Source organism: Aulonocara sp. 'chitande type north' Nkhata Bay, linkage group LG1 (genome assembly GCF_057382095.1).
Source record: "Aulonocara sp. 'chitande type north' Nkhata Bay isolate Kocher_YH1m ecotype deep benthic linkage group LG1, A_spYH_male_GT1.1, whole genome shotgun sequence".
Taxonomy (NCBI): Eukaryota; Metazoa; Chordata; class Actinopteri; order Cichliformes; family Cichlidae; genus Aulonocara; species Aulonocara sp. 'chitande type north' Nkhata Bay.
The window spans coordinates 37,005,788-37,017,966 of NC_141344.1; the positions used below are offsets into that span (position 1 = coordinate 37,005,788).

Genomic DNA, 12,179 nt, shown 5'->3' on the forward strand with positions numbered 1-12,179 from the left:
TTACTGTAAGTGACATGCAGCTGTATTAAATAAAATCATGTTGCATCTTCTGTGCCCCTTTGTGGTTTATATACAAACTGCAAGGATCCGACTGATCCACTACAGCTGAGGTAAGATGTTCACTAACCACTTGTGCCACATATTTAGCCAGGACAAGTCAAAAGTTAAAGCACCTAGATGAAAGTCACCAAGGGCTTTTGGGAAGTGCTTTAATTATAGAAGTCTTCCATATATTTGGGAATGCGCATGCATTTAACAAAAACTGAAACAGTCTGGTCAAACTGCTGCCCAGATGCTTTATGTGGTTTAATCCTCAACAGTTACAAACTGGGACAGATGACCAGTTGGCTCTGAGCTACATCAGCCATTATGGTACTGGTACCTTTACCTTTAAAGCTGTGGCGTGTCCAGCCCAACCAGACTGGCCACCCCAGGTGCCACCCGAAGCTAAAACAATAAGTGAATCGAGTTTGAATGAGTCACTCACCAAAATAAATCGGGTGTTTTGAGTCATTTGAGTCACTGAGTCAGTTGCTAGGAGAGTGCAAAAAATGTACATTTTCACTCAAACTTAATTTGTTTGTCTTTTCATGTAAACCCAATTGCTAAGATGAGTGATTGAAAAAGAAAAACAACTTTTTTATAGAGCAAAAAAGAGCAAAAAATAAAGATTTGTAAAGGGAACATTTATTTTTATTTCAATAGAATATCAATGAAATTTCTGACAGATAGAAATGAAATGTGAATCATCAAAAATCGAAATAAAAATAAAAAAAATTCACAGATTAAAGCGTTCAAAAGTACTAGTCCACTTCAAAATTAATTGTCCCTTACAGATTGGCATTGAGGAAAATAAGCTCCCGAACTTTTCCAGGGCTGAGACGGTTCCTCTTGTCTGTAATTATTTGTCCTGCCTTTGAAAAGATCTGCTCTGATGGAACGGAAGTTGCCACTATGCAGAGTCTCGTCTTCATAATATCGCAGGTTTTTTTGAAGACAGTGGCACGGGACTTCCACCACTCCAGGGGGTCAGATGTTCAGGGTAGGAGTGGCTCTGACAGGAATCCTTTAATCTCCAGCATTGCCTCTGTGAAGGGGTTTTGGACTCCTGGCCTCAGTGATGCAAACCGCTTTTCAAAATCGGCCCAAATCACAGGCACTGTCTCAGTGGAAGGATTGGCCTGTGGGACACCCTCTCCTTCCTCTGTGCTGGGTGTTGCCAGTGGCAGTGGTCTTAAGGACCTCGATGCAGCTTCCACAACTCTTGTTACAGCATCTTCTGCATGTCTATCATGCAAAAATGCATGCTTCTTGAACCTGGGATCCAAAAGTGTAGCATCTGTAAGCAGGCTCACTTGTTCGATCCCCCCCAGCCATTTGACAGTTTCTGCCATGAGGATATCTACCATGTTGCGGATTGGCTGATAGATGGAAGGACTTCTCTGTCTGTGTGCAGTAACCCTCTGCAGCCCTCTTGCCATTAAAATGGCTTTTGATCCAGTAACAAACCTGTTGAGGAGAAATAAAGGAAAGACTATAGTTCCATGCGTTTTAATGCAGTTACAGCCCCTGCAGTGCAGTGCATTAAGCATACATTGTCATAGAAAACCATTTCACAGTTTACATTTAATTGTAAGCTGTTGTAAGAAACATCTTAAATGCTATTATCTGGGAAAGAATTGAAAAATGTGTTTAGGCAAATGTAATGACACAACATGAAATATATACATGTATTATGAAACTATTTTAACATACCTTTCGGCACTCAGTTCCACAGTCACTTCCTCAAAAGGCTGCAGGACCTCACAGGTTTCCTTGACCATCTCCCACTCTTCAAGTGACAGGGTTTGCAGCTGTGGATTCACCAAGGCCAGGGTGGAAATGAGGGGATCCTTCACTTCTGCAATCCGCTTCAGCATGTAATAAGTGGAATTCCACCTGGTTGGAACATCTTTCTTCAGTCGTAGTTGGGGCTGTCCCATCTGCTGCTGTGTCTCTCTCAGTTTAGCAGAAGCCACTCTGCTGCGGCGTGTATATTCAATTATTGCTTTTACCTTTCTGATAATTTCTTGAATTTGAGACTGCTGGATTCCCTTTCTGACTATTAAATTCAAAATGTGTGCAAAACAATTTAGATGGTTCCAGTGCAGAATGTCACCCACAGCCTTCTTGACATTGGCTGCACAATCACTTACACATGCAACTATCTTTTCCATAATGGCCCATTCAGTTGCAATCCTTTCCAGCTCTCTAGCCAGGTTTTCAGATGTATGGTTGTCTGTTAATTCAAAACAGTCCAACAAGTTTGACTGCAGCTTAAACTTGGTCACATAGTGGCATGTAACAGACATGTAACTTGTTGATGTGCTGGAGGTCCAGCAGTCAGTTGTTAAGCACACAGCAGGTGCTGTCTTGATTTTTTCCTGAACATCAGCTCTTATCTTCTGAAACAAATCGGGCATCAGCTGTCTGGATACTGTACTTCTACTGGGAAGAACATATGAAGGATCAAGTGCCTTGGTGAATTCCCTAAATCCTCTGTCATCAACGATTGAAAAGGGCTGAAAATCTTGGGCAATCATTTTAACCTGGTCAACCTTGCTCTGCTGAAGTGGCATCATGGGCCTTGACACAAATGCTCCCATGTAAGACTGCCTCTGTCTTCTTTTTGCTGATTGTTGTCCTTGCCCTGCTGTGTGTGTGCTTGTATTCTCTTGCTGAGTACTTGTTGATGTGCTGCTGGAATAAACAGGTGATGTGACCGCTGTTGATAATGCTGCTGTTGAAGATTGTTGCTCCTGCTGCTGGCTGCTAGGTTGTCCAATGGTAGTAGCTGGGTTTTGACTGTGCTGTTGTTGTTGTGGGGTGCTTGCTACTGAGATGTCTTCTCATATTGGACGTGCTTCCCCCTCGAAAAGACAAAACTGCCTTGCAAATGTTGCATTGTGCATGTGTTGCACAAAAAAACCCATTGCGGGGGGGGGGGGTACGGTATGAAAAGGGAAAAAAAACAACAACGCTTGGACACTGCTAGCACGGGGCGCCCACAGGAACGCAAAGCAGGAGATGAAGCATAGCTGAATATGTTTCCAAACCAACTCTATTCTAAGCCAAAGACTAGAAAATATGGTGAAGCATGGTTTCACCTGCACAAGTGCCGAGGTAGGTCTCCCTGCAGGATTGGTTTCCCTGTGTCGAGAGCAGCGCTGGGCTGTTCAAATCACGGACAAACAGTATCCCACATTCTTGATTTTTAGTTCACAAACACTTGTTGTAATGACTAACTACTCCTGACATGTTGGAGATGTTAGCTCTTTATACAGTAAAGTTACAGTGGGATACAAATAATATCAGGCTGATCCTGCCACGATTCGTTCCCTCGGTTCAAATCCCGGACAAACAGCATCCCACAGCTGTTTATGTTTTTGAACCCATTTTGCACAGAGACATTTTTGGAAAAATGTATTGATAGCAATTTTGAATATTATTACACAGGAAAATAACAACTACATGTAAAATAATTACACCGTGACGCCTCTGCCTTTGTAAATAGAGGGACAGTAACTGCGTGTGTGTATGTAAGCCTGTAAAAACTGCAGATAGAGACAAAATACTGTTAATCTGACTATCTGCCACTCTGCAATTCCTCTCATGTAAACAATAACGTGGCGCACAGCTGACGTGAAAAAAAGGCACATACCTTTGACGTTGCGTGTCGAACTCTGTATTCCTCGTCCACACGTAAACGCAAAAAAGGAGTTTTAAAAAAATCTCAGTTTTCGGTGATTCGAAACGCCGTTTACGTGTGGACGAAACAGCTGCGTTTTCAAAAATACCCGTGTAGGTGTGGACGTAGCGTAAAAGAGTCAGTAGTTTATTTTATTACTACCTGTAATTTATTGCAGATTACTTGTATTTGCTTAATTGTTTACTAAATGTTTGAGGTGTGAAATAAACCGCAATGGTGCAAAATATGGGCGTGTGTGGTTGGAAGATGTGTTTGTGCGTGTGCGCGCCAGGGGGGGCGCGAACATTTTTCATGTAAAACAAAGGGGGGCCCAGCAAAACAAGTTTGGGAACCACTGGCTTACGCTACGATTCAGCACGTGAAGGGAGGGGGTGAGTAACTCAAATGTGCTGTTAGCATGTTAGCAGAGCGCTGCTACTGTGAACAGAGGAGCTATTGTCTTGATGTGAGCTTCTACTCAGGGTTTTTTCTTCCAGTTCAGAGCAGAAATTTTTTTAAGAAACTGGCTGTTGTTTTTTTCCCCACAATTTTAATTATAAGCTAGATATATTTCTACTAATGAAATTAGTTTGCTAACAGCAACAGGGATGAGTCAGTGAGTCAGTTGGGCTTGTGAATCATGATTCACGAGTCAGTAAAGTGATTCTCGAGTATTGAATCGAACATCACTAATGAGCATCACGTTAGCAAAGGAAGGAGAGCCAAGCACGAAAGACGCCACCACAGAAAATGAGAAAATGAGGTGAAAAGAAAATGAGAGAATAAATGTCCCGGTAAGTAATATTAAGTTTGTTGAGTTTAGTAAACTTCGGTGAAATTAGAATACCAAGGAAAAAATAACAGTTAAAGAATTATTGCAGCCATCGCATATTTCAGACAGTATGCTGCTGGGGGGAGCTAGCATAAGAGTTATGAGTTATAAGATATAATCCAAGTCGTAACATTGCTGTGTGGAGCTGCAGATTTGGTTGCAGGTTAATACTGGCAGTGTCACCATGCCAGCTGACTGTACTTCGTCATCAGCCAGTGTTGTTCTTTATACATCAATATTACCAAAGTTTACCATAACGCAGCACTTACACTACACTGTGCGGTCTATCTAATTTCTCTCATTACTTATCCTATCTGCCAGCTCCATGTTATGAATAGAGTGTAAATCACCCCTGTGCCATGTTCACTGCAGGGATGTGCAGTTCTGGATCTCAAGGCTCCTGGTCTCCCGGTTTCAGATGTTTCCATACTTCAACACAGCTGATTTAAAGAATCATTTACAGACTTCTGCACAACTAGGTGTTTGGGGATTATTTGATTTGAATTGGCTCTGTTGGTATAGGTAACATCTAAAACGTGCATGATAGGGGTCCATGAGGGCCAGAATTTGACATCCCTGACTTCTAGTCAAGGTCATACATCAGGAAAGTTGTTGTTTGTGACATAAGTTTTTGCTTTATTACTTCAGGGCCAACCAGTAGAGATAAAAGAAGAGAAAGAATGAAAAGATCTCAAAATATTGAGAATTTCTTTCTTAAGAAGGCTAAAATACACCCAGAAGCAGAGAGCAATGTCAGGGAAAGGTGGACTGAGCAGCAGTCATCACTGTCACCTGTGAGTTCTACAAATGAAGGTATGTGTGAGAAGGAAAATGCAAGGAAGGGATGTTTATATTGTCAAGGTACTTGAGTAAATGTTCACTTTCAAAACATAAATATTTTGCAACTCCAAGTGCTGCTGTTTACAAATGTTTTTGTACTTCTTGTCTTCCTAACACGTAACAGACTCATATTAAAAGTTCAAGAAGTTTATTTTTGCACAATTTATACTGAAAACATTATCAAAAGAAGGCATAGAAAGTATTTACTTGCTTTCAGGTTTCATTCAAATGTTAGTCTTTTCAGTTGTTTCCCCACTTTTTTCCTGTTTCAAAATCAAACACCAGTTTGTGAGAAGATTATCTTCTTTTTTTAATAGGCAGATAAAGTTTTGCATTGGCTAATTTGCCAATTGAATGTTAAAAATGTTCATATTTTAATATTACAAAAATGCTTTTGCTCAAAACATATGTGCACTATATGTCAGTAAAAATACTATGCAAATATTGCTGTCCTTGAATGCTGAATAAACACTGACAAAGCACTGATTGTATCTCTTTTACTTTATCAACACAGTATCTAAAGACTTTGCTCTGTAGTGGTTAAAATCTCATTCTAATAAGAGTTAAAAGCGCATTCGGTTATTAGGTTTATAGGGTTATTGAATTATGGTGAACGGTTGGCAGAATTCTTTTTTAACATTATCTGCCAATTACATCTGCCACCCTTCTCCAAATCTGTGCCCCTACCTGGCCCCCCAACAAAAGTTTTCTAGACACGCCACTGCTTTAAAGTCTTCAGTGTCAAAACAGACATGTAATTGATTTATAAAATATATATAAATATTTGGACAGAGACAACTTTTTTCTCATTTTGGTTCTGTACATTACCACAATGAATTATATATATTTGTTCTGTTCCAGCATCTTCAGATATTCTTACCATTAGATGAAGGTCTTCCTGGGTGGGTCCTGGCACCTCAAAGCTTTCCCAGGTGTCTGCTGAGCGCCGATAAACCAGCTTAGTCCCTGCTACACTGTACTCGCCTGGAACGCTGATCTTCCAGTTTCCATTAATCAAAAACTGGGAGCGTCCATTCTGCAGGGCTGTGCAAGGGAAGGACAGGTCATGAGAATGAAGGAAAGACTGGCATGTCTTTCGACATCAAAGGAAACAGTTATGTTTCCTTATCAGTGGGTGAAGTTGAGGCAAAGGCCGGATGCCAGAAGCAGAAATATGGCGCCTGACTATATATGGCAGCAGTGACTCCTGGAGGGGAGAGATTTTCCATGACATGGATGGAAACAAGTACCTTCACCTGTCTTAACCAAGTGGTCAAATAAAGCCTTTATGAGGGTCTCTTTAAAGACAACAGCGCATTCTGTTTCAGGGCGTGTTTTATTTTGGTCTCATAAACTGTGATGAGAATAGATGCCCTTGGTTATTTTGCTGCCTGGGAAACGTTCAGAGGGTCCAGAAACCAAATGGGACCGTCAAGCCCACTGTCTCCAGGGAGAGGAAGCCACAGCATGTGTAGACCTGAATTATAAAACTGATTTACACTGCAGCTATGAAACAGTGATGCAAAGAGACTGCCATGGAATTAAGCTGAAAGTCAAACGCACAGCAGGCCTGGTGTGTGTAAAAGAGAGACAGGGAGAAAAAGCGGCTCTGTAGACGGATTCTTACCAAGATAATTCCTGCTGTTATCAGTGACTCGGATGTGAGTTGCTCCAGCAGGGATCATGGCCACTTCATTGTATCCAAAAGGCCCGCCTGACAGAGAGAGTAAAAGCTTGGTTTTAATTGGATTTCTTGCACCACATTCAGAAAAGGCCATTTTTTTTTCCAATCAACTACACAAATACAACACCAACAGCAAGCTTGGATACAAAGTACCAGGAAGCCAGGAAACAAGAAAATCCTAGAAATCATCTAAAAGAAGCTTGTTGGTTAAACAATAATCCCACATCTGCCTCTGGGATTGCAGAGAGAGTTATGGCTCAGTCTGCAGGTTGAAGTGTTTACTTATATATACGGTCCAAAAAAAGGATGTGTCTGTAATGTTAAAGCATCTTCACGTTCAAGTCATCTTACAAGACCAGACCAGCCTCCTGACAGAAATCAACCCCTCAGTTACTTGTTTAAACTCTTTTATTAAAAACTAAATCACCAACATCAGATTACTAGACTACCACTTTATTAGAACCAGTCCATTTACCATTTTAGTGCCATGCTAAACAAGCAGTCACAAAGTTTAAACATTTTTTAAACATCTTAATGTTTTTCTGTCATTTAGAACTTTTTTCTCATTTATGTATGTGAAAATTCCACAAAATGCTGTGGATGCTATCCTAACCCCACCCTTAACTCTAAATGGTCACATGGTGGATACCAAAAGCCTGCTATGCATTACTGAATGTTATTTGAAAGGCTATAAACTTGCACATCTCCAGACAATTGACTGTACTATTATCCTAGTTTGATACATTCTGTCATTTTTCAAACATAATAGATATTTAGAAGCATTCAGACTGTACTGTGCACCTGATACTCAGGGTCTACCTTTGTGTAACTGAGCAGTCAGTAAGTGCTCTGTGATCAGTGACTCACAGAAAACCTGGATTATTAATCACATGATTATAGCTTTTAAAAGAGCTTGCTGTACACTTGCAGGCGATGGTTTGTAACGTGTCATTATAAGACAAACGGGATCTGTAATGTCAGTAATATTAAACCTAATTAAGCACAAAGAAAAAGAAATATGGACTCTAAACTCCCAACCATTCCTTACAGACTGATACTTCAAGAAATAGAAAAAGTCTCAGGTGTGTCCCCGAGCGCAAAGCATCAACAGCATGAAGCTCATTTATCATGACGTATAAAGAGTGTCTCACTCTGGTTTTTCTTTTCACCAGTTTCGGAGAAAAACTATTCTCGAGGTGAATCTGCAGGGCTTTATGATGTGTTTTGAAATGTCAAAGTGGCAGGCATGTGATCAGCGATGAGCTCGGGGCCATGTGCATTTGGAGCTTGGAAAGAACCGTTTCGTGCTGCCCCATTGGCCCTCCCTCCACTGGTGAAGGAAAGGAAAAAGAGCCCTTGGAGGCTGCTGAGTCACCCAAACAAAGCAGCCTTTATCAGCCGTGTTCTTCTTTCTCAGTCTGAGCCATTATGGGCCAGGACTTCATCTATCACCTCTGGTCTCCCTACACAATGAGCTGTGAGAGAGAACCACTGTTACAGAGCCAAAGTGACACACTTGAGGTGTTAGGCACTTTGTAATTAGGTTTAATTCCCCAGAATCTGGTGCTTATTATTTGTTTATTTCCATCTATTATTCTCAGACCATTAATGTTTGAGAATAACATGAAAGCTCTGTATTATGTTGAGGTTTCCATTCATTAGATGAATGCTCCCAGCTGAATAGGAATGCCCCCTAAACAAACCTCCAAACTCACATGAGTTAAAAAGTAACTATTCTGAAGATAAAGCAGCCAACAAATTCCAAAAGCTGCCAAAAATCACATCAAAATGTAGCCAAAGTGCCTTAAACATGCAAGGCCACTAGATGGCAACTGGTGTTTTTGCAAAAAGAATTTTGGTTAAATACCAATACTATGAAGTCTATGAAGTCTTGACCTCTGTATACACAGACTATTCCATGGTTTGCTCACCAGCTGATGACTTACATTGACATTTGAATTCTTAATTCAATTAAACAGGGCAAACAATGCAGTATAATACTGCAACCCAGTGTGTGGGGTTTGTCTGCAGTATACGGGGGAACATAGCACACAGATGCAGGATGAAGTCAAGAGGCTGGAGATGAACTTGAAGAACATGTGTCCAAGTCCAAGCTCTGCCTGCTGCTTTGTTTTTGCTCTGTTTAATAATTGAAATACATTTTGATGTGATTAAATTTCAAAGTAAACTGAGTTAGAAACAGTTTGTTCGCTGGCCGGGTTTAAGTAGTGAATACTTGTGTTTTCTAACCTGTTATTTCTCTTTTCAGATAGAGCATACAGGCAGACAAGCTTCTGAAAACCTCCTCCCAGCATGCAGTCATAGCCCACATTATCCTCTCGAGTACAAGTGCTGATGAAGGTAGAACATGATGTGGTGGCACCGAGCCAGAATGGCCCAAAGAACTTTGTGTTCTTCCTCCTCTTTCCTGAATCAACTGTAATTTTGTAGCTGTTGTTAGCTCGATTCCTCCTGGAAGGCAGCCAACTGCTTTTATTTGGTAAACGTGTTGCCATGGTTAATGTTCACTTCATCAGGGAACAGTTCCCTGAGCTTGAATGACTAATAGCATTTGGGTAGGAAAACACAAAGGGGGGACTGGAAATATCCCCACGCTGTGTTGGCATTTCAGTCCTTATTACTCTGTGTGTGTGTGTGTGTGTGTGTGTGTGTGTGTGTGTGTGTGTGTGTGTGTTTCCTACCTGCCTCCAGACTGTTGCTCTGGTACACACTCTTGTGGTGTAGGCAGGTGGCGTTGTGTCCGCCACACACCATGCAGGCATCCACCTGCTGCTTTGAGCCTAAGATGAAGTCACAGCCAGGTTTCTGTGATAAACACAGACAAACGCTTTGAGAAGGACAGTTTGCTTTGACTTAATGTCGCTCCTGTTTTTCCTAACAGCGTGCATTTTCTGCTGAGAAGTAACCTTTCTTTTGGCCTTTTCTTTGCCATGTAGTCACCTCCAGCTACTGCCGGGCCTCAGCTCTCTTCACTCTTCCTTTCTTTCTCGTATTTGCTTCTCTCTGTCATTTGCTTGCTCTTACAAACATTTACTTTGTGGAAAAACTGTACCCCAGGGCCTCAACAGGGCAGAGTGGGTTGGAGTCGTCTCTGTAAATGCCAGAGTAAAGAGCAGCGAAGACGAGCAGGATGTTTTATGGTGTGTGAAGAATCTGTTGCTAGAAAGACGACAGTGGCTGCGCTCTTCTGTGGTCTCCATTTCTGCTGTACAACCCAATCAAAGAGGTTCCCACACTAGAGATCAATAATCTGGAGAACCTATTTAATTAAAAACACATGATCTGTTTGCACAGAAGAAGACATGGATGCTGTGACATTTAGGCATGAAAGCAGATTGAGAAATTGAATGGTTGAAGTTGTTGCTGAGCAGCTCTTCTAAAGTCTAGAACTGATACGGTCAGTTCACTGTTTGGTCGTTCAACAGGAAATGAACAATCAGAATCAGTAATTTAATCATTTATGTCATCCAAAGGATGACAGCTTTCCCACTGGTAACCTCCACAGCTGAAGAGAAAACTATTCTTTTTCTTAAAGTCAAAACTAATCAAGTATCAAAATCTGCAGTTTCTCAAGTGGCCACTTGAGGCAGGCGAAAACAAACCAGCCAATCCCGATGGACTCTCCATTCCAGCCAAAGACAATAAACCCACTTTGGGGTTGGATCAGGAGGGCATCCAGGGTAAAATCAAACATGTGGTGCTGCCTGCTGTGGCTAGGGAGCAGCTAAAACATAGCTAGTAATTGCAGAATGAAATAATTTCTTAAACTGAAAAGAGTTTAGATAATTTTGTGTGGTGTACATTAAAGAAACACCGCAGTTTTAGCTGTGAAGGAGTATCTACACTTACACTGCACACATACGGTCCTGTGTTCATGTGTTCACCTGCCTGAACTCAGTTTGTTACCTGCAGGACTCCACGAGCTGCAGGCTGCATCTGCTTCTTGTTTCAGGCCCAGGGCAGCTCTGACCTGGGCCAGCACAAGTCTGTGGCCCATAAATCCTCTTATATGTGCCACACACAACATGTGAGCATGCTCACACACAAATACACACGTATGCACATGCAGCATATGTAAACAGACACAAATTAATCCTTTGTGGGCTGTGTAAAAATAGCTTCAGCAGTGAGCGTCCTCCCTTGCAGCAGATGTGTCTGCTGAGTGTTATGTATGCATGTCCCAACAGCACACGGGCTCCAGGACCCATGAGACACACGTTTGTTTCCTACCCAGTCCCCATCCGTGTGAGGGTAGGAGAGGTGAGAAGGGGACAGGCTAGATGTGGGATTGTGGAGAGCTCAGCAGAGCCATAATGCTAACTGAAGGCTGCAGTCTACACTGATGAGAGAACTGTGGTCCAAACGCACAGCATGGAGTTCACTTCTCCAGAGAGCTCCAGTGAGACTGGTCAACATCACTTATGCCTCAACAGAGTGGAGCTGAAGGCACAAGAGACTCGGGCCAGTTTTCTTTTGACATCGCCGTCATTTGAAAGCTTGGATGAGTTTTTAAGGATTTCTGTTTCCAGAAGTACAGCTCCTGTTCATTTTTTCCATAGACATGTGACTGAGTGCCGGAGCACCTCAGATGACTGAATGGACACGTAACTCTCTTCAAATAATATTTATTTGATAGAAAAGTGAAATTATTTGTTTTTTAGTAGAAAAGGAACAAAAATTAACCGTAACGCTCAATTTGGCACAAAGCATCCACATATAAAATCAAATTACTGTATAATGACTTTAAAACATGTAAATAGTTTAACTTTTAGACTATAGTGTGGTGAGAAAATATCCTGATTTTTGCATTCCTGGTATAGACCGGACGTGACATCTGCAGTCCAGTCACAGGTGTGAAAATCAAGTGCCCATATTAGGAATATCCCCTCTCCGTGACATCATACTGACCCAAGAGCAGGAAAAAATACCTGAAACAGACTGACCTTCGTATCTGAATCCTCGGCCATGTTCAACATAAGCATCTGGCATTGCTTATGACAGAAAACAAGGAAATCCATAATAGGTCTGCTTTAAATCTTCTATGCGGTAAACATAGGAAACACTGACACACACAC

General features: G+C 41.6%; 1 protein-coding gene and 1 long non-coding RNA gene across 3 annotated transcripts in view; both read right to left on the reverse strand.

The window, feature by feature from the left end:
* The window catches only part of adamtsl5 (ADAMTS like 5), a 64,535-nt gene that overhangs the window by 8,778 nt on the left and 43,578 nt on the right, over window positions 1–12,179 (reverse strand). For both annotated transcript variants that reach the window (XM_086294635.1, XM_086294644.1), the window contains 3 exons: window positions 9,786–9,909; window positions 7,027–7,113; window positions 6,280–6,443 (listed from right to left, as the gene is read on the reverse strand). In XM_086294635.1, the coding sequence (XP_086150761.1) occupies window positions 6,280–6,443; window positions 7,027–7,113; window positions 9,786–9,909 (375 nt within the window). The remainder of the gene's footprint in view (window positions 1–6,279; window positions 6,444–7,026; window positions 7,114–9,785; window positions 9,910–12,179) is intronic.
* Window positions 672–6,259, reverse strand: LOC147339487 (uncharacterized). Its single transcript, XR_015129796.1, has 2 exons — window positions 1,756–6,259; window positions 672–1,509 (listed from the first exon to the last, which is right to left on the reverse strand). It is a non-coding gene; the product is annotated as an uncharacterized LOC147339487 (long non-coding RNA).